The sequence below is a fragment of the Musca autumnalis genome, unplaced genomic scaffold (assembly GCF_047663935.1).
Source record: "Musca autumnalis isolate F117 unplaced genomic scaffold, ASM4766393v1 scaffold_3, whole genome shotgun sequence".
Lineage (NCBI taxonomy): Eukaryota > Metazoa > Arthropoda > Insecta > Diptera > Muscidae > Musca > Musca autumnalis.
This window is the reverse complement of record NW_027411866.1, coordinates 35,641,731-35,665,319: the sequence shown is the minus strand read 5'-3', so window position 1 is coordinate 35,665,319 and position 23,589 is coordinate 35,641,731. Positions and strand designations below refer to the sequence as shown.

General features: G+C 33.7%; 2 protein-coding genes across 4 annotated transcripts; both read right to left on the bottom strand.

The window, feature by feature from the left end:
- Positions 1-24: 24 nt before the first annotated feature.
- LOC141397991 (peptidyl-prolyl cis-trans isomerase-like) lies at positions 25-22,495 on the bottom strand. Of its 3 annotated transcripts, none has more exons than XM_073975068.1 (2): positions 22,057-22,423; positions 25-539 (listed from the first exon to the last, which is right to left on the bottom strand). In XM_073975068.1, exons 1-2 carry the CDS (start codon positions 22,282-22,284, stop codon positions 111-113), a joined length of 657 nt encoding a protein of 218 aa, XP_073831169.1. In that variant the 5' UTR covers positions 22,285-22,423; the 3' UTR covers positions 25-110. The 3 variants fall into 3 exon arrangements, with proteins under 3 accessions (XP_073831169.1, XP_073831170.1, XP_073831171.1); XM_073975069.1 differs by lacking the exon at positions 25-539 and adding an exon at positions 663-1,175 and having other exon boundaries at positions 22,057-22,426; XM_073975070.1 differs by lacking the exon at positions 25-539 and adding an exon at positions 9,831-10,877 and having other exon boundaries at positions 22,057-22,495.
- On the bottom strand, positions 11,161-13,681 carry LOC141397992 (peptidyl-prolyl cis-trans isomerase-like). The gene has a single exon (XM_073975071.1). It carries the CDS (start codon positions 11,765-11,767, stop codon positions 11,300-11,302), a length of 468 nt encoding a protein of 155 aa, XP_073831172.1. The 5' UTR covers positions 11,768-13,681; the 3' UTR covers positions 11,161-11,299.
- Positions 22,496-23,589: the final 1,094 nt, after the last annotated feature.

Here is a 23,589-nt window from a genome sequence, read left to right as displayed (position 1 = left end):
AAAAAGAAAAAAAACAAGGGAAGGGAATATTTATATGTTTTTTTATTTTTTGTATTTTAAAATATTTAACAACTCTTAAAAATGTTAAACATATTTTTTTATAGTTCTACTTATTTTATCTCTCCACAATCAGCAATAATAATTTCCTTCATGGGACGACCCTCAGGACAGCCATAGGATTCAATTTTCTTTACAACATCCATACCTTGTATTACTTGTCCAAAAACCACATGTTGACCATCCAGCCAGGGAGTTTTCACGGTGCAAATAAAGAATTGCGAACCATTTGTATTGGGTCCAGCATTGGCCATTGATAGAATGCCAGGACCAGTGTGCTTTAGTTTAAAGTTTTCATCCTTAAAAGTTGTACCATAAATCGATTTACCACCGGTGCCATCATTTTTGGTAAAATCACCACCCTGGCACATGAAATTAGGTATGACGCGATGAAAGGTACAGCCCTTAAAACCAAAGCCCTTTTTACCCGTGCACAATTGGCGGAAATTCTCAGCTGTCTTGGGTACCACATCTTTGCGTAACTGTAAATAATAAGCTTATTATCAATCAAAAAGCATAGAAACATATTGCCTTGAAAGTTTTTTTCTACTTGCAAAGCCTTTAATGCGTGGAATGGAAGTTTTTGAGAATGAACAAGACCATGATGCGTTTTACGGTTTATTGAAAAATACAAATAAATCAATAACGGTAATGATACCAAATGCCAACCAATTTTACAAATTGTTTTCTTATTTCATTTCACCACAATCCTGAATGACCACCTTCTTACTCGGTTTACCAGAATCGCTACCAAAACTTTCGATTTTCTTTACCACATCCATGCCCTCGACAACATTACCAAATACCACATGTTTGCCATTCAACCAGTCAGTTTTTGCAGTGCATATAAAGAATTGCGAACCATTGGTATTGGGACCAGCATTCGCCATGGAAAGGATACCGGGTCCAGTGTGCTTCAATTGGAAATTCTCATCGGGGAAACATTCGCCATAAATGGATTTACCACCGGTACCATTGTGACGTGTAAAATCACCACCCTGGCACATGAATCTGGGTATAATACGATGAAATGCTGAACCTTTATAACCGAATCCTTTCTCGCCGGTGCAGAGGGCACGGAAGTTTTCACATGTTTTGGGTACAATATCTGAACGTAGCTGTAATGCAAATAAGGAGGATATAAAGTGCTATTAGAAATTGTAATTGCAAGCATAATTAAGTGATCAAGGGAAAGGGGAAGAACAGGAACATCCACAACATAAAGGGGCTGGCTTGTGTTAATACAAGGAACACAGTTACGAATACGAACTTGAAGAACAAAATTTATGAAACCATTGAAGAAATGTCGATCGATCGAATCAATCGTAATTTGCAAAACCTAAAAAATATATTCGTTTTAAGGAATGAATAACAACCTAAAGATAACTCTTTATAAGAAAACAGACGCCCTTGGAACAAGCGTTTGCCCTTCTAAAAACTCTAAATTACTGGGCTCGTGTTCCATGTCGAAAAAGATTATCGTCTAAAAATTACAATTCAAACATGGATGATGGTTCTTATTGCTGAGGGTACGAGGTTGTGTTCCAGGCCATCAATTTTTGTTCTCAATAAATACTAATATCAATAAGCTCTCTGAAGGACATAAAGGACAAGACGTCTTTTAAAACCTCATAAAGGTCGACAATATAGACTGTTATTAAAAAATCCACTACAATTTGTCGTTGATCCCTGAAAAATATTCGATATAATAATCCAAGTTGTCCGCTGACCCTTAAATATTCGATATCAAATTCACGACATTTTTTTTTTTGGTTGACACTCGAAAATTATTCCACAAAAAAACTACGAAAGTTTGTCCGTTGGTCCTTGAAAAGTATTCGATAAAAACCAACGGCAACTGTTGATTCTCAAATTATCTGTGATAAAAGTCCACGACCAGTTTTATGTTGACCCTTGAAAAATATTTTATAAAAACTATACTATTGTTCTGTTTGCCTTTGAAAAATAATAAATAAAAAGTTAAGGACCCATGTCCTGTTGGTGCTTGAGAAATATTTGCTAAAAAACCGAGAAAATTCCTTCACTTAGATCTAAAAAAATATTCTTTAAAAATAAATAACGTTTTTGTCTCTGTTTTTGATTGGCCTTAACAACTAACTCCTCCTCATACCTATTAAGACTACTTTATCCTCCTCATAAGCAACCTGTTTCTCGTCAGATGAATCAATTTTTGTTCTCAATAAATATCATAATAGAAAAATATCCAATACAAGTAAAAAAAAGTATCCAACAGAAATATATCTTCAGCCTGTTTGAATTGAAGCTTTCATCCATGGCCAGATCGAATACCGGCTACACAACCAAAATCCTTTCCCCAAAAAAATTATAAATATATGCGGTCTCCTTTTTGGAAGAATGAAATTGCCGGCAATAATATGAATTTGGATTAAAGCTCAAAAGTGTTGCGGAGGTGATAGCTGCAGGAATGGACCGCCATAGTCGATTTTGAAAGTCGATCCTATTTTGGGATTCATATCGCGATCGCCTGTTATTTCTGCTCGTCATTGTATAATTTAGGGGTTTTTTTACCATTATATCAGGTAACTTGGTAATACCCAAGAAAACATTCAGGGCAATCATGAATAAAAATTCCGTGCGGAATTTGTTCCCTTTCACAATTTTTTATTTCCATATTTATATCTAAAAAGGGAATATTTGTGTCAATTCGGCGAGAATATTCCATAATTAAATGATTCTTTCTAGTAGTTCTCAAAGTTTTAAAATATTTGGTCTGTTCCAGAATTGCTACTATTTTTTCGATAACATAAGGGAAAAAATGTTTTCTTAGTAAAAAAATATGTAGTAGCTACTTTCAGGTTCTGGAACAGAACAATTGATTTTAAAAGATATTCACTTTTTTAAATTATTTTCCATGCGCAAAATTCCGAGGGAAATATTCATGATTGCACTGATTATATCGCTGTAATTAGAACCACAAGGACTACCTTCGTTAAAAATGTCCCATGGATTCTCGAACAGACCTCAAACTGCACTTGAACAAAAACGTTGAACTTTTGTGAGGGCGGTAGACTAAGGTATATAAGTTATCTTTGGTCAAGATGTTACGAAATCCAAAGTTAGGAAAAAACCGGTTGCATATAATATAATTGTTCTACAAACATCCCATAAAGTCGATGGTCAGACTAGCAAGGTTTCTTGAAACCAATTTCGTTAAAGTTTCTTTTCAAGTTTCGTTAGTGTCCACACACGTTAACGTGAAATTTAAGATTTTTCGTGTCCCTTTATTTTACTCTTCGCATTTGTTGTGTTTCTCATACCAAAAAACAAAGCAAACATATAAATAAACTAAACTACAACACAAAATAATTAACATTAATAATTAAATTAATTGTAATAGCTAAATCTTGTCTATTTCATTAATAAAATGTTTTTGTTAAATCTTTTTATGCTTGTTTCGTTGTTAACGTTGGCTTGAGAAAATCACAATGAAAGAAAATGGAAGAAAAAATCTTGCAACGAACAACAAGAAGAGGCAACACAACAAACACAGAAAACCATGTACATGGGTTTCACTACTTCATACCCCTCGCCTATAAACTTGACGTCGCCATGTTGAAATCGTGCTAGTCTGACCATCGACAAAGGAGACTTCTCTCATATCAATGTGGGCACACCGATTCACATTAGACACCACTTGTAGATAACTTTTACATTGCTGAAATACACTGGAAATTTTGCCAACGTTACACTGAGGGGTATTTTGCCACGAATTAGAATTCGGGCATTCACCGTGCAAGGCGGTTGGCATACCACTGCACCACGGTGGAACTCATTTTAGCGAAAATGTTTCAACTTTTGTGGATAGGCATCGGAAGGAGTGGATTCATAAACACCATGTTCGAACTTTACCAAAGATTCACAGAAATATTACGATATGCAATGTTTGGAGCAAAGCAGTATCTAAAAACCCGGTAGGGGTTTTTACAGCCATTTTCTCAGGAAATTGAAATGTCTGGTAGAAATATTACGATGTGAAAAGTATGAACCGAATCGGTTATTCCATTCGAGAGTTATCGTGCGCACTATTTTTACCAAAAAGGTTGAACTTTTGTGGGGGAGGAAGTGAAGCGATATGACCCATATTAAAACTTGATCTAAGTTTGAACAAAATATTACGATATCGAAAATTTGTATACAGATTTGGAACGAATCGTTCGAGATTTATCGCATGTTACAACTAGACGGACGAACATCAACTTCAAATTGTCTGAAACTGATTTCTATAGGGAATAAAAACTCCTATTGAGACTCCCTCTTGTATGTCTATAAAGACTCCCATCAGCTCGTCAATTAATACTACCTTCTGCTCGTCAATAAAGACTCGTCTACAAAGACTCACTTCAGTTCGTCTATAAAGACTACATTCGGCTTGTCTATAAAGACTCTCTTCAGCTCCTCTATAAAGACTTGCTTCAGCTCGTCTATAAAGATTCCCTTCAGCTCGTCTGTAAAGACTACCTTCGGCTCGTCTGTAAAGACTACCTTCGGCTCGTCTATAAAGACTCCCTTCTACTCATCAATAAAGTCTCCCTTCTTCTCGTCTAAAAAGACTACCTCCTGCTCGTCTATAACGACTCCTTTTAGTTCGTCTATAAAGCCTCCCTTCAGCTCGTCTACAAAGACTTCCTTCAGTTCGTCTATTAAACCTCCCTTCAGTTCGTCTACAAAGACTCTCTTCAGCTCGTCTATAAAGACTCCCTTTCGATCGTCTATAAAGACTCCCTTCCGCTCGTGTATAAAGACTCCCTTTCGCTCGTTTATAAAGACTCCCTTTTGCTCGTATATAAAGATTCCTTTAGCTCGTCTATAAAGACTTCTTCCGCTCGTCTAAAGTATCCCTTCCGCTCGTCCAAAGAATCCCTTCCGCTTGTCTAAAGACTCCCTTCCGCTCGTCTAAAGACTCCCTTCCGCTCGTGCAAAGACTTCCTTCCGCTCGTCTAAAGACTCCCTTTCGATCGTCTATAAAGACTCCCTTCCTTTATAAAGACTTTCTCCCTCCAGCTCGTCTATAAAGACTTCCCCATCTCGTCTGTAAAGACCCTCTTCAGTTTTTCTATGTAGACAACCTTCATCTAATCCATGGTACAATAATACAGGTAGCATTATCATGCCAGCTGATGGTAACATAATGTGTCAATTGCATTGGATTGATGTCAAATTTTGACATCTTATGTTGCCAACAATTGCCGATGCGGCTACCTGTGTATTTGTACCATGATCTAATCTAATCAATCGATCAAAAATATAACATTGAAATGAAGCACTTGGAGTAAATTAAATTGCGCCTGAAAGTATGCTGTAATAATTCTCCATTAATTGCCATAAAGGTACACATTTTATAAGACGATTGATGTTTGGGTTGTTTGGGTATAACAAGTTTTTTGTTGAAGAAGTTATTGAAAAATAACTTCGGTGGAGAATATCCACAAACAAAAAACAAGGGAACTGATTAGATTCTGTGGCGAGAATCGAAACTATAGTACATATTCCCTGCCTTACCCCTTGGCGAACAATGCCAAATCTTTTCCACTAATAAACTAGTTGTTTTAAAATATTAAAACAACAACAATGGGATTAAGCCAGACTATTTTGAAAAAAAAAAAATAATATTTTTAAAATAGTAAAACAAATTATTTGAAATCATGTTTTGTACAAGAATTAAGCAAATTGCTTTGCATGAAAGAAAGTTTGTCATCTGACAAAAGACGAGTTTTTCTTAGAAAAATAAATAAAGGTAGTAAAATGTAGTATTTATTTTAGTTGTTTTCCAATATATTTTAATAATTATTGCCTTAAAATTATTTTAAAATTTATTTGATTTTCTTTTTATATGCTGTCACAAAATTGGCAACGTCTCTTTTGTCGTTCCCCAACGCCATACGTAATACCGATTTGTCGTATCAAAACAATAAATGTTGTTTTTAAGCCAAAAAATTAATCCTAAGAATGATGAAAGGGTTTTTTTCGATATTTTATGGATCTAAGATGCTGTATTAACCAAAAATGCCCGTAGTATATAATTGTTCATCAAATGTAAACTACGACAACGACTACGCCAACCGTAATACGAGTGATTGAGTGCTGTAGGCTCTGTGAATACGAGGAAAAGGCTGAAACAATCGAGCACCTTGTCTGTCGGTGTTACAATATTATTTATAGACAAAAATCAAGGGCTTTTTGGAGCCCATAGGATATCTTTTTTCTTCTTCTCTTCCTGTTAAAATACGGCAGGAGCTTTAAATGGCTATGGGAGGGTCACTTTTGACCTACACTTTTTTCCTTCGACAAAGTGACTAATTTCTTCTCCGTCCTTACCTGACATTTGGCGGTCGAATATGCATTACCACTAAACTTATTGCACCTATTAGAAGAAATTTGAGAGACAAGTCGAATCCATTGGAAATGCCATTTGCACTGTAAGTTGATGTCCATGCCTGTATAATCGCCGTTGTTTATTTTGTGGAAACTTTAAAGGATGACATAATAGTAAGTTACAGATCAACAGTTACAGATCAGCAGCAATAATCTATGGTATGTATTGGAGATTTTTCTGTAGAGTTATCGATGTAAAGCCTTTAATTAACATCTGTTGATGTCCTCTGAGAGATCTGCTTAATGAATTGCATCATTATTTGATTATCCCCCTGCAGTATATATTGTGGTTCATTCAGCTTCTTCCCATCTTATGGCGATTTTAGTACTTTTTACGCTGTATTCAGCTCAATTTTAAATATTGTACTGTTCTTATGTTTATTTTTTGGACTGCGTTGGATCCACAATTTTCAGAAATAAGCATTTGGCCTGTTCCCGTACTTTATAAAGTGGTAAAAGTCGTAAAAGTTGTAAAAGTCGTAAACGATTTTCATATAAATTTTGTGTACGGGAACGCAAAATGTGTAAAAGTGGTAAAAATTGTAAAAACTTTTTAGTTCTGGAACAGAGCTATTTTTGCAAACCTTTGATACGAATTTCGGGCCATAACTTTTGTTTCTCTTAAAAAATTAGAGATGTCTTGTTATCGGCATAATTGTCTGTCAAAATTAAACATAGACTGGATAAAATGTATTTCTCATGAAAGCTATTTGCCCCCTTCGTCTGATTAAAAAAAATAAAAATAGATATTCGATCCACGGAGTTGCAAATGTTTTGAGCAGGGTAAAACACGTGATCCTCTGATATTTCACACTTTTTTTGTAACGTAAGTGTTAAAAACAGAATAATAATTTTTAAATCTTGTGAGTAGGTCCATATTTATATTAGGCAATTTTCCTTGCGTCCATATTTATATTAGGCAATTTTCCTTGCGGCAATTGTCGGTTTGATGGAGAGAGTGGTGACGCATATGGTAACCCTTTGCCTCTCAACACCCTCTCTCATCGACAAACTGACAATTGCTGCAAGGAAAATTGCCTAATGTAAATATGTACTAGGGTCAATGCATGATACAATAAGAAGGTAGCACTATCAGTCCAGCTGATGGTAACATAATGTGTCAATTGCATTGAATTTACATATGTCAAATTTTGACATCTTATGTTACCAAAAACGGCAGTTGCTGCTACCTTCTTATTGTATCATGGGTCAATAATAAATCAATATATAAAAATAAATATATTTCAAAACACAAAATGTCCCCAAAAATAGTTTAAATCATGGTTTAATAAGAAAGGTTAGCCAAAGCTTTATGCCAATTTAAATTTTTTCATTCGAGTATGCCTAAAACTTCAAAACAATATAAACAAACTGTGTATGTGTGTGTGTGGTGTTTGAATAATATGCCAAACAATTTTAAAAACAATCGAATTCAATGATTTTTAAAATTGTTTTTAGACCATTTGTATGGAAGAAATTGGTGAGATTTGCATTGAAACAATCAGTTTATCATATTCACAACTCGATTATGTGGAGAAAACTTAACTCTTCATTCATATTTCGCGTTTTTTATAAAATGCTCAAAAAATGGATTGTAAACAAACCCACTTGTTGCTTTTATTTTGAAGTTTTAGGAATTCAAGAAAAACAAGGGTTCTATAGATTTTTTTCATTTAAATCTACCTCTTTACTTATACCATGGTTTAAATGTGGTATAGGCCTCTGAGTTGCAAATGTTTTGAGCAGCACTGTATATGGGAGCTATATCCAAATCTGAACCCATTTTCACCAAAAGCAACAGCGTTTCTTACTATGGCTAAAAAAAATATTTCAGCTGAATCGGACAAAAATGCGACCTGTAGTGGGATTCTGTAACTCATTTTTGCTGTTACCGACAAAAATCGGTAAAATTAAATCGCAAAATTATCGGGCATGTGATGAAAACCGAATCGACTCGATTTGCAGAATCGAAATGGTATATAATCGGAGTGCCGTTGATGACTTATATAGTTTTGCTTCGCAAAAGCCCCTTATTTGAATAATATTTTTAAAATCCATTTTCAATTTCATTAAAATATTCACCAAAATTAGAGATATACGATTTCGATTTATGGCAAAACGAGTCGAATCGTTTTCCATCACATACCTATATGACTAAAAACATAAAGAAAAGTTGGCATCACTGTTTGTGTCGGTAGAGGCTAGCGACTACTTTTTATTTATCGTTAACTTACCGAAAAATTTCGTTAATTATCGAAATTATATTACCGAAAAATTTCGTTAATTATCGAAATTATAAGCATTTTAATTTTACCGACAATTATCGATAACAGCAAAAATGAGTTACAGAATCCCACTACTGGGGCCTAATTACGACATTCGATTCGATCGAGTATTTGCTCGATAATGAAAGAATCAAACTATGAAAACCTATTCGCGCCACCCGTACATTTATTAAGGTAGACACATTAGCAATTTGTTACAACAATGTCAAAAAGTTTTACAAAAATAAATTATTTCGCACAGTTTTCTAGCAGAACTTCATTCCGAAATTATTATTCAACGATTTCAATAAATATTAACATTTTTTAATTAATAAATTTGTTTTTTTTTTTTTAGTTTTTGCTTCAAAATAAACAGATTTTTTATCATCTACCTTCTCAATGTTCTTTTAAGAACACATAGGTTTTCATAGTTCGATTTTTTCATTCACGAGTAAATACTCGATCGAATCGAATGTCGTAATTAGGCCCCTGTACGTTGCGAACAAAAATACATGGACAGACGGACGGAAGGACATGCATAAATCGACTCAGAAAGTTATTATATGTATATCCCCAAAAGGAACTATGGGTCTATTTCGTTTCCTTTTGTATGTTACATACAAATGCACAAAGACATAATACCCCTTGCCACATAATACCCCTAATAAGGCACTATCTACTCCATCAGCCTTTGCAGATGTTAAGTGTTTTCCCATTGCATTCCTCTTAAGAATATAAAAAAAACAACATACAATGCGATTTTCTCACCAGATAAAACACGTGTCTGTCTGCAGTGTACAAATATTCCAAAAGCTATTAATAATCCGACAATTTTAATTATTAATCTTGGGAATTTAACACAAACATCTAAATATAACAAGTGTTTGGCCTAATTAAAATTCAATTTAAGGCAATTGAGTGGAAAAAAGCGCCAATCCCACCTCCCCGTAAATCACTTAGCAACCAAACAAACAGTCAGTCACCACTATACGAGTTGGTGTTAAAAGCAAAATATACAAAGAAACCTATTACAACCACAAGAGGAGCTTGATCTATCTCATCCTTCATTTATACAGATAAAATGACACACAAAGCTTTTTCTTTTTTTTGGACAGGAAAAAAGTAGAATGTTTTTATTTTTATAAAATAATAAAAAAGAATTTCTTTTTTAGGGAATTATTATTGTAAGAGAACATTTTTAACATACATTTGTAATTTTTTTTATACTTTAAGCATATATTTCTTTTTTATTAAATTGTTGATAATTTTGTTAGAAGTAGGGGGTAGAAAGGAATGAGAGATGTGTAGTGGTGAAGTGACGACAAGCATCTGTTCAAGGGATTTCTTTTGGTTGTTGTTGTATGGAAATGTGAGATATACAATATCCAGGCATTTCCGAGAGTCCCCAGTGTTCTCTTTTTGTTGGCGCCAGCCACCACAACACTTTCAAAGAGTTGTTTCTTAGAGAATTTTAAATGCTTCCTTTTTTTCATCAAAAATCTGATTAATTCATATACTGCTTCTTCTTCATCTCTTTTCTTAAAATTACAATTATTAAAATATAGTTGTTGTTGTTGTGTGTTGATGTTGCTGTTGTTGTAACTGACTGTTACACTGGCCTGCAATGCCAGGATTGCAGTTTGGTGCAGCAGCAATACATCAAATGTATGTGTGTGTGTTGTTGTTTTTTGTTTGTGGGGCAGGGAATTGAGATGTTTACATAGCACCACAATCGGCTACAACGATCTTCTTGCTGGTCTTGCCCGATTGAGAGCCATAGGATTCGATTTGCTTAACAACATCCATACCATCGACAACTTGACCGAAAACAACGTGTTTGTTATCCAACCAAGCGGTCTTAACGGTACAAATGAAGAATTGGGAGCCGTTGGTGTTGGGGCCAGCATTGGCCATGGACAAAATGCCGGGGCCAGTGTGCTTTAGGGTGAAGTTTTCATCGGCGAACTTGTTGCCATAGATGGATTTACCGCCAGTGCCGTTGTGGTTTGTGAAATCACCGCCTTGGCACATGAAGTTGGGAATGACACGATGGAAACAGGAGCCCTTGTAACCGAAACCTTTTTCGCCGGTGCAGAGAGCACGGAAATTCTCAGCGGTCTTGGGAACAACATCGCTACGGAGCTGTGGGGAAATAACAAATGGAAGACGACAAAAAAGACATGATTAGATGGCTGTGTGTATGGTAGGGTGAAGTGAATTAAATGTATTGTAAAGGATGCTAAAGCTATGAATGTTAGGGAGGAGGAATTACTATTTTGGGGGTTAGTTTAACACACACACACGCTTTACAGTATTCATACACATAGATTTAACAGTTTGATGGAGACGACCAAGGAATCTTCACAGTATTTGCTTAATTTTCCCCGAATGGGAATATATCTTGATTGGATACGCGTTTTTAAGGTTAGAGTAGTAGCAACTTATTTTTATTCATTTTTGTAACATATTTAACAAATTTAGCTACACCATTACATTATGATATGTACAAAGATAACTTAAAGACAATAAATGTGGACTGGTTGGAAGGCAATTGGCGGCCCTTCCTATATCTTGACATCACATTGTCCACAATCGACTATGACAACTTTCTTGCTAGGTGTACCATTACGTCTGCCCAATTCATCCATTTTTCGTACAACCTCCAAACCTTCAATAACTTTACCAAACACCACATGGCGACCATCCAGCCACGGCGTTTTTGCAGTGCAAATAAAGAACTGTGAACCATTTGTATTGGGACCAGAATTTGCCATTGAAAGAATGCCAGGACCTTCATGTTTCAATGTGAAATTTTCATCTTCAAATTTTGCACCATAAATAGATTTGCCACCGGTACCATTGTGGGCAGTAAAATCACCACCCTGACACATAAAATCGGGTATAATACGATGAAATGTACAACCCTTGTAGCCAAATCCTTTTTCACCCGTGCAAAGTGCACGAAAATTTTCAACAGTTTTGGGTACAACATCACAACGCAACTGTGGGCGGCACATCAAACAGACAGGCATATGCAAAGCAGGTGGTGGTAGGTGATTTGGTGGACGTGTGTGGGATTTGCGGATGGAAGGAGAGGTATAAATGGATACAATGTAATAAATTTCGTGGGCACAAACAAAATAAAATAATCAATAAATCGTAAAAAAACTATCAATACTACCACTAATACAACTAAAAAAAAAACCAACATATGCATGTGTGAGGTATGCCTTACGAGGAGGCCGTGAAATGAATCAAACATGATGGAAATAAACAAAGAAAAAAGATGATTCGATAAAATTTGTCTTTCTATAAGAAAAATTGGAAAACAAATTTTTGGTATTGAAAAAAATTCGTGAAATTTTTTTTCGTATAGAAAAAAATTCCTGTGAAATTTTTTCGTATAGAAAAAAATTCGTGGGAAATTTTTTCGTATAGAAAAAAATTCGTGGGAAATTTTTTCGTATAGAAAAAAATTCCTGAGAAATTTTTTGGTATAGAAAAAATTCCTGAGAATTTTTTTCGTATAGAAAAAAATCCTGGGAAATATTTTCGTATAGAAAAAATTTCCTGGGAAATATTTTCGTATAGAAAAAATTTCCTGGGAAATATTTTCGTATAGAAAAAATTTCCTGGGAAATATTTTCGTATAGAAAAAATTTCCTGGGAAATTTTTCCGTATAGAAAAAAATTCCTGTGAAATTTTTTCGTATAGAAAAAAATTCGTGAGAAATTTTTTCGTATAGAAAAAAATCCTGAGAAATTTTTTCGTATAGAAAAAATTCCTGGGAAATTTTTCGTATAGAAAAAAAATTCGAGAGAATTTTTTTCGTATAGAAAAAAATTCCTGAGAAATTTTTTCGTATAGAAAAAAATTCCTGAGAAATTTTTTCGTATAGAAAAAAATTCCTGGGAAATATTTTCGTATAGAAAAAAATTCTTGGGAAATTTTTCCGTATAGAAAAAAATTCCTGTGAAATTTTTTTCGTAAAAATAATTCGTGAGAAATTTTTTCGTAAAAAAAATTCGTGAGAAATTTTTTCGTATAGAAACAAATTCGTGAGAAATTTTTTCGTATAGAAACAAATTCGTGAGAAATTTTTTCGTATAGAAAAAAATTCGTGAGACATTTTTTCGTATAGAAAAAAATTCGTGAGACATTTTTTCGTATAGAAAAAAATTCGTGAGACATTTTTTCGTATAGAAAAAAATTCGTGAGACATTTTTTCGTATAGAAAAAAATTCGTGAGACATTTTTTCGTATAGAAAAAAATTCGTGAGACATTTTTTCGTATAGAAAAAAATTCGTGAGACATTTTTTCGTATAGAAAAAAATTCGTGAGACATTTTTTCGTATAGAAAAAAATTCGTGAGACATTTTTTCGTATAGAAACAAATTCGTGAGAAATTTTTTCGTATAGAAACAAATTCGTGAGAAATTTTTTTCGTTTAGAAAAAATTAGTGAGAAATTTTTTCGTTTAGAAAAAAATTCGTGAGAAATTTTTTTAGTTTAGAAAAAAATTCGTGAAAAATTTTTTCGTTTAGAAAAAAATTCGTGAGAAATTTTTTTCGTTTAGAAAAAAATTCGTGAGAAATTTTTTTCGTTTAGAAAAAAATTCGTGAGAAATTTTTTTCGTTTAGAAAAAAATTCGTGAGAAATTTTTTTCGTTTAGAAAAAAATTCGTGAGAAATTGTTTCGTATGGAAAAAAATTCGTGAGAAATTTTTTCGTATATAGAAAAAAATTCGTAGGAAATTTTTTCGTATAGAAAAAAATTCGTGAGAAATTTTTTCGTATAGAAAAAAATTCGTGAGAAATTTTTTCGTATAGAAAAAAATTCGTGAGAAATTTTTTCGTATAGAAAAAAATTCGTGAGAAATTTTTTCGTATAGAAAAAAATTCGTGAGAAATTTTTTCGTATAGAAAAAAATTCGTGAGAAATTTTTTCGTATAGAAAAAAATTCGTGAGAAATTTTTTCGTATAGAAAAAAATTCGTGAGAAATTTTTTCGTATAGAAAAAAATTCGTGAGAAATTTTTTCGTATAGAAAAAAATTCGTGAGAAATTTTTCCGTATAGAAAAAAATTCGTGAGACATTTTTTCGTATAGAAAAAAATTCGTGAGACATTTTTTCGTATAGAAAAAAATTCGTGAGACATTTTTTCGTATAGAAAAAAATTCGTGAGACATTTTTTCGTATAGAAAAAAATTCGTGAGACATTTTTTCGTATAGAAAAAAATTCGTGAGACATTTTTTCGTATAGAAAAAAATTCGTGAGACATTTTTTCGTATAGAAAAAAATTCGTGAGACTTTTTTCGTATAGAAAAAAATTAGTGAGACATTTTTTTGTATAGAAGAAAATTCGGGAGACATTTTTTCGTATATAAAAAAAAAATCGTTAGAAATTTTTTCGTATATAGAAAAAAATTCGTGAGAAATTTTTTCGTATATAAAAAAAAAAAAATCGTTAGAAATTTTTTCGTATATAGAAAAAAATTCGTGAGAAATTTTTTCGTATATAGAAAAAAATTCGTGAGAAATTTTTTCGTATATAGAAAAAAATTCGTGAGAAATTTTTTCGTATAGAAAAAAATCGTGAGAAATTTTTTCGAATAGAAAAAAATTCATAAGAAAAATCGTGAGAAATTTTTTCGTATAAAAAAATCGTGAAAAATGTTTTCGTATAGAAAAAAAAATCGTGAGAAAGTTTTTCGCACAGAAAAAAAAATCGTGAGAAATTTTTTCGTATAAAAAAAATCGTGAGAAATTCTTATAGAAAAAAATTCGTGAGAAATTGTTTCGTATGGAAAAAAAATCGTTAGATTTTTTCAGCTAAAAAAATGTGATGCTTGGACTTGTCCCCAGAAAAAATCTATATATTTATCAGGATATCAAAGTAATATCTAGAAATTTAAAAATTGAGACGCTAAACCTAAATATGGAAAATTTTTAGAATTTTTTGGCATAGTCAGTTTTCGTTTAGAGACATTCTAAATATTTTTCTTTTGCGTTCAAATAAATTGAGTTTCATTTACAAATAGCAAACTCTTATAGGCTATCTCTCACACCATTAAACCAAACAGGTAATTAAGCAGTAAAAAAGGAATGACTTTAATTATAACAAAAAAAAATGAATCATTTCTAACATTGTTTACTAATGTGTTATTTCACATGCATATGTTGTTTTTTTTTTTTTTATAGAGTATTTATAAAAGTATTATGACATCAGTGTGTTGGTTGAAACGAGTTCTAATCAAATGTGGAGGAGGAGAATGGTGGTAGAGGATTATTGAATCAAGAAATTGCAATGTATAATTTATAAAACGATTGATAATTTAAGCAATACATCGAAATAATGAATTTATATGGTTCAATATTTGTTAAGAAACATGGTTTAAATGTGTGTGGTTGTGTATAAACACGACTATCATCAATCAATTTTTTTCGATTTGATAATCAACGATAATATTACTTCATTCCACCGCCTTCATGTTATAAAGGACACAGACATATGTTGTCATAGCTAAATGACCTTTCAGTTTTAATTGGATGACCTTATATGTTGTGATATAGTTGTTGATATGAACCCTAATCGACCCCATATATAATAAATGCTCCTTTTCCTCATTACCTTCTTCAAGTAATCAACTGCATTTATTCATATTACGAATTCGAATAAAATAAATAAATCGATTCATTAGTGAAAATTACTACCTGGCCACCAACAAAAAGCCTTACAACCAAATTGCCTAAAACTAGTGCATAACTTGTCCAGTTAGTAGCCAAATGACAGGTAATTTGGCCATGCCTTGCGTTTGTCCCCCTTTTTCCTAACGTATCAATGACATGTCCTGACTGCATTTTTAACATGAACTCTGGGTTTTTCTCTAGTTCTCTCTTAAATGGTTTAGTTTGAAACTGTCTAATGTCCATTTATTTGTTGTGGGCGTGTAAGTAGGTTGATAATATATCTGTCTGCTGCAAATCTACCTCCCACTCACGATTTAATTCGTTTGTTTCTCTTCTAGCATGTGATAAACAAATAGTTTCGTGTGTCACAAATAAAATATTTAAGATTTTTTTGTTTTAAATATTTATGGTTCAAAATTATAGGCGGCAAAAGAACTGAATATATAATCTGGCTAACATTAATCTACATTTAGGGTGGGTGTGACTGTAACATGACATTTGAACTTTGCAATTAAAATTTTTGTTATTTTATTTAAAAAAAAAAGTATGTAACAACATGGTTGATTTGAAATACTTAGCAAAGCCACAAGTAATATATCTAAAAACTGATTTATATTACAAAATAAACTAATGCTCTGTTCCACAACCTGCAAGAAACTACTATTTTTTACTACGATAACATTTTTTCCTTTATGTTATTGAAAAATATAGCAAAAATTAGTGGATTCTTGCAGTACTGGAACAGACCAAAAATTTTTTTTCAAGAATCTTCGAAAAGTTTTAAATATTGGCAAACGGCAATTCTGCATCACTCTAAGGACAAGTTTACATCGGCGGCACTGATTCTCATAAGTCCCGGTCCACATTAGAGTGAATTTCATAAAAAAATTTCATGAAATTAGGCGTTCTTAGGTCGAATTCCCCACAACAGCAATATCATGATTTTACTCTACTATGGAACTCGATCTAGAGACGCATAATTTCATGCCAAAATTTCAGTGAAATTACTCTAGTGTGGCCCGGGACTAATTGATTGATCTCGACTTATTTGATGTATTTTAATCATTGTAATAAACGTAGCTTTAGTTTTATTTAAAAAAAATGCTTCACTTCCCTTATGTTTACTTCGCAAACACTTATAACTCTATATACATTTATGGGTTGCTAGGACAATGCTTATCAAAAACACACAAAACTATAGAAAAGTAAACTCGTGGAAAAAACAAATATTTCTATTATTACATTTTACATTCGATTAAAATAAGGTGAAACCGCAGTTTTGCTGATAAACGAAAAAAAGAGTCAATCAATAATTTTACGATAGGAATATTTCTTATCACCTGAGAAACTATTATAGAATGCATATCATAAACTAACTGTACGGTTGGTTCAATATACTGCTGCTGTAGTTAGTGCTACCACTAAAATTATCAAAAATTGAACATCGTTATTGAGATTTTTCCACGAGATTCATTAACGAAAGTCAAAAACTTTCATTTCTATTTATTTATTTTCTTTCTATTTATATGAAAATATTTCTAAAACAAGTAAAAAAGTATCAGCCATCTTTGCCGACAGAGATATACCCCCAGCCTATGCGAATTAAATCTTTCATCGGTGAGCAGATCGAATACAGTACTCTTTTTGGCATAAGACGGATCTACCCAGCAAACCAATCGTACCGACATCGTAACTAAATCGGAATAAAATTTGGAGGCTATGTCCGATGTCGAATCCGAAATCGTAACGATATCTTAACGAAAGATGTATGAAGTGGTTGACATACGGGTATGTGATGAAAACTGAATCGACTCGATTTGCAGAATCGAAATGGTATACAATCATAGTGCCGTTGATTATATATATAGTTTTGCTTCGCAAACGCCCCTTATTTGAAAAATACTTTTAAAATTCATTTTCAATTTTATTGAAATATTCACCAAAATAAGAGATATACGATTTCGATTTATGGCAAAACGAGTCGAATCGTTTTCCATCACATACCTGATAATTTCGAAACGAAATGTCGGAGCGAAATCAGTTCGATTTCAGTCCGATTTCGGAACGAAATCTGAAAAAAAATCATTGGGAAATTTGGAAGAGAAATTAAATTCCGACATTCGCTTCGATATCCGAACGAAATCGGTACAAAATCTAAACAATTTCTCCTCCGAAAAATCGTTTAGAAATCGGAACGAAATCTGAACGATTTTGCTTCCGAAATTGTTCAGACGTTTCGGAAATCTGACATTTTGTTTGCCGGGTACATACCACCTCCCGATCTTTTGAAATTTTTACCACAGCCTAAAATCCCCATCAGAAGACCCGCTATTGGATCAAACTTATAATTTATAAGAACATTTCGTGTTAAATCCCCGACGAAGTCCTGCTATTGGGGAAATTTTAAAATTTTTAGGGTTCAGGCGCGCGCGGCCCTGCGATTTCCTTGAAATTTTTTTATCTGGGGAAAGTCCATAATTCCCGAGATATGGTTCTTGAAAGTACAAAAAAAGGAGGTTGCGCGTAAAACCGAATTGTTTCCGACGTTCCGAATAAATGCTTAAGTTTTGCAAATAAATTGATTTTAATCAAACTTTTGCCGACGAGTATATACCAGAAGGAATGGATTGACAATCAGGACAATCTTGAATATTTCCTCGGAATTTTCGGCACGGAAAATAATTAAAAAAAAAAATGAAAATAATAAAAAATAATTTTAAAAAATTAAATTCTTTTAAAATCAATATTTTAAAAAGTTGAAAACTACTAGAAAAATTAAGGAATATTTATTTATTCCTCAAAAAATATATTACATAGCATATAAACCTGCAATCATAAATTTAACATGTTCCTATTGTTGGTTCCCCAGCCTTCATTTACCTCAAGCTACTCGATTAAATGTACAATATTAAGGTCCATTGGCAGAAACATTACCATCAAATTATAATGTATGTATATTCTCGGCGAATCGGAAAAGAAGTCTCTTATTGGACATAAAAAAAATTGGAGAAAAAAAATTTGAAATTAGGAAAAGGAAACAAATTCCGCACGGAATTTTTATTCGTGATTGCCCTGGATAATAATTGGACCGTATTTTGGGAGTCATTCCTTTCGATAGCTTATTATAGTCAGTCACGATAGGCTTTAGAGCTTTTGGACCATTATGTCAGGAAGAATGAGCTTGTCCACAAAACACAATATCGCTCTGGACAGGGCCACAAGGAGTACCTTAGGTAACAATTTGCAAACAATCCTATAACAACCTTAAACCTGGAATTAAGCGAAAAAGTTTAAATTTTTGTGAGGGAGGTACCCGAAGATGTCCGGTATATACCGTCTTGGAACATGATGTACGTTTGGAAAAAATTAAAGATGGGCAAAATTTCTGCAAATTGTGCCCTTAATTTGTAAGTTATCGTGCACATAAGCCATTTTAGTTAGTGCCGGCAGGGTTATTGAGAACTTTGGGTCTATGATCGCAGGAAGTATGAAATTGCCCCTGAGAAGAGACAATGAACACAACCTGCTGCAAACAATTTCAAGACGATCCGAGAAGAGTTCCTAACGTCCACTTGTGCCAAAAATTTTGCAATTTTGTGTGGGAGATACCTGAAGGAGTGGATCCATATTATCATATTCGAAGCTAATCTGCATATGTATATATATTACGAAGTGCAGGGTATTGAACAAGTCGGTTACTCCATTCGAAAGTTATGGTAAGCACCATTTTATAGAAAGTTGTTTAACATTTGTTTCCCAATCTGTTGTACCGTTCGGGCCAGCCAGCCCGCAGACTAAATCGGCTACAAAATGTCTGAAAAGAATTTCGTCCAAAGAAAAGAATATCGTCGATGAGGCACATTTTGCTTGTACATATGAGAGTTTATATACCCTCCTCGCGGTTAGCCTAAAGGCTAAAGGTATAAATAATAATACTTCTAAAACTTGTATGACAAACATTTCCACGAGACTCGAGTCAATGGACGGCTAGAATACATGTCGTCCCTGAACTTTTGTTTCAGTCCATTTTTTCAACAAATCACTGATAACCTGGTACTATAAGGGAACACACTAATGGGAGAATTAGCTAAAACATTAAAAACACGCCAATGTTGTATTCAATGTTCTTCATTACGCATGTTGTTACGAAAGTCAGCTCAACGACCGGAGTCATTCTTGGGGTTCTTAATGCCAATGAATGTTTTAATAACCCCTTTTTGCAATGCAAACAGTGGAATTGGCACAACAAAACCAATTTGTTGATACCCAAAACCCTAGTTATTGATAGTCATGAGCTATACAAGCAATTCTATTCCGATAAGTCTTGGGAAGAATATTATAAAAGGAATTGCCAGTACGAGCATTTTTCCACTTCAATTCTCCTACTCGTCCTCCTACAAACTGAGACTTGCCACAAGTAAGATTAGTCCCAATCTACATTAGGCAAGTTTACTTGCGGCAAGTCTCAGCTTGTAGGAGAGACACCTACCTATGTCCAAATTTACATTAGGCAATTTTCCTTGCGGCAATTGTCAGTTTATTAGTGATGGTGCTGAAGGCAAAGGGTTACAATATGCCTCACCTCTCTCTCCTTCAAGCTGACAACTGCCGCAAGGAAAATTGCCTAATGTAAATATGGACTAAGGGGAATGGAAGTGGAAAAAAATTGCTCGTAGTCCAATTTACATTAGGTCTCGTTCCCTTTTAAACTTGCCTCTTGCATTTATACAAAGCAATTCTGTTCCGACAAGTTTTGTTTTCAAAACAATGAATTGAAATTTATTGAAATTGTCTGAAAACTTGCCGGTAAGTCCCAATTTACATTAGGCAAGTTTACTTGCGGCAAGTCCTTGTTTGTAGGAGACACGTAAGGGGAATGGAAATGGAAATAAATTGCTCGTACCGGCAATTTTCAGGCAATTCCTTTTATATTTTTCGTATTTGATATTATGTTCATTGTTTTGAAAACAAAAATTGTCGGAACAGAATTGCCTTTTATAAACGCAAGAGGCAAGTTTAAAAAAGAACGAGAAAAATTGCCGCAAGGAAAATCGCCTAATGTAAATTGGGACTTAGGACTCTTTTTTTTTAAAAAATACTTGTAAAAGCATTTTTTATTACCATTTGCCATTAAGGAAATCAATCTTTCCTAGCTGATATTTCTGATATTTCCTACTTCCTTTAAGTACACCTTTTAGCACTAATCTTTTTTATGATTCTTTCCCCCCTTTCATTGAAATAGACAACGGAAGTTACATGCCTTATTGTGAATTATAATCCCTCTCAAGAGTGTGAGAGATTAAGTTACAATAGCAGAATGGAATGCAATTAGAATAAGAAATCAACATTTAAATCTATGAAAGCGCAAAACTAATCAATTTAAATGAAAAATTAACTATGTTACTAAGAAAAACTTGGATATATGGTGCAATTCTAAATATTTTTTGCAATTGTTCTGTGAACCTTTACTTTGCAATGTGGTATTACAACTCATGCGCTTAAACTCAAGGTCATTGCTGGTCATTTGCTTGGCATGATGTGTGTGTACAAAAAAAAGGGAGAAAAAATTTCTTTTTTAGATAATAAAACAATTTGTTCATGTAGAATTGCAAATATTTTAATACCTTTTAATATAAAAGGAAACAAGAAATTTCTTATGATAAAATTTTAGCAAATAATACTTCAAAGAACAAAATGGAATATTCCAAAATGTTTTATAAACTGCGCTGCTGCAGAGAACGCCGCAGAAAGCACACACTCACACATAGGTGTGAACAATAAACACATAGGCAGGCCAATAACACGAGGCGGGAGCCGAGGAAATACCACAAACTACTTGATTAAAATAAGCAAGTTTTTTGTTGTATTTCTTTTTTCATTTCTTTGAAAACTATACTAAAACAACGACAACCAACAATAAAACCTCTTATACACCAACACTTAAAAAATACCTCCCAAACAGATAATGACGCTAAATGACATCAACAATTTCCCGCCGGCCGGCAGTATTCACAAATGATTAGATTGATATGTGCAATTTAGTAAAATGTATTTTTGACAAATTTTACTGTACCCCCACAAGTTTGGCCACAGTTTGTCTACCGACAGACATGCTTTGCAACTTTCGTATAAAAGAAAACGGCCAAGAGATGTGTCCATTGTCGTTTAATTCTCACGTTTTCTTCTATTACATCGGTCGGTTTACGTTCGCCAACGTTCATACCAACACATGCGCATCCATGGGTTAATCATTTCTTCCCCAACACACACATTCAGTTTACTTATACGCTCGCACTTTATGACAAACACGGCGGTGTATCATTTGCAATTTTGCCAACTGCAAGTAAAAATTCTTGCAAAAAACAGTCTACCCCATTCTAACCTCACTTTTTTCCTTGTTTTTCTGTTCTTTAACCAAGAAACAACAGCAAATACTTGAAATTCCTTTTAAAACACATTCACACAATAGGGGACAGACAAGAGACACACTCATTTTTTTTTCTCCACACTGTATCACAAATTAATGGCAAAATCCTCTGTTAATTTTTGCAAAATATTCCAATTGTTAATGCAAAATGCCAACATAAAATTAAAATCAAAGCACATTATTTATTCTCTTCTCTCTTACCTCCATAACGATACGGCCCAAAGGTTGCCCATCAGCGGTCATATCAAAAAAGACACGAGGTAAACCCATTTTTTCTTTACTAGCGAAATTGCGTACACTGAGAAATCCAAATTGCAACTGATTCGTTTTAATTCCAGTTGTCAGCAATGAAGCTACGGGCCGAGACGAGCTGCCACCCGAAACAGTCATCTTGACGCATCGTGCCAGTGTTGCCCCTAAGAAAGACATGTTGTTTTGTTATTTACCTGTATTCTTTTACAACAGAAAATTATTAAATGACGGCGTTTTTTCGATTTTCCAAAGTTATTTTGCACTTTTCCTGCAGTCAGTCGCCGGGTTGGTTAGAATGATAGAATAGCGGTATTTGTTTTTGCAAAATTGCGTAAGAAAAAGCGGCAAAAAGTGTTACCACACTGTTTGGCGGCGTCTGGAATTGTTTGCCGGCAAAAATGTCCAAATCTCTTTAGTCCGGAGAGAACAATTACAATGAGGGAGTTTGGCGTATGTCGAAAAACGTTTTGAAGCGTGCTCGATTTGTGACGATGTGGGATGTTTGTCAGGTTATACCCCGGTTACACTTAACCGAATTAACCCAGTGGGTTTGGATTTAAAAAGTCAATTCCATAGCGCAAACGTCAAATAAATCCTCACGAAGTGGGTTAACCCGGCAAAAAACTCTAGTGTAACCGTACTATTAGCTTTTTGCCGGGTTAACTTTCTTTGTGAGGATTTGTTTGACGTATACCCAATGGAATTGACATTTGAAACCCAGTTGGTTTCTTTAATCTGGATGTATATAAACATACGTTGAGACTTATAGATCCGATCCGATTTCAAATGTCAATTCCATAGTAAATACATCAAATAAATCGTTGTTCTAAATCCACTGGATTTTATTTGACGTATATTGTATAGGATGAACAGTTTAAATCATAATATAAGTTCATAGTCTAAAGTGGGGTTCAGACGATCAGTTTTGACTGACAGCTTTTGGTCAAATATCGATTGCTTCAGTTTTGTTGTGTTGTTCGTAGCGGCCAAACAGTCATTCAAGTTGGATGACAAACCAACAGTCAAGTTGAAAAATTACTGTGTTCACATATCTATAAAATCATACCCAGCAAAATGTTCGATGCCAAAGATGACATTCAATCATGGGTGCAAGTGATCTAGCATGTCATCTTTTTAGCATCTTCATCGATGAATTTTATATGAGCGTGGACCCCAAAAGATGACGTTCTTTTCTGGATCCTAAGCATGTCATTTTAACCAATGCGTTGACATGTCATTTCCACCAATGCTTTGGCATGTCATTTCCACCAATGATTTGACATGTCATTTTCACCAATACTTTGACACGTCATTTTCACCCATGCTTTGACATGTCATTTTAACCAATGCTTTGGCATGTCATTTTCACCAACCCCTTGGCATGAAATTTTCATATTGTTTGGAAAATGGAAATGCTGTATTGAAATATGGTTTTCATGAAAAACAAAACTCTTTATTAATTCAAACGAATTCATGAAATAA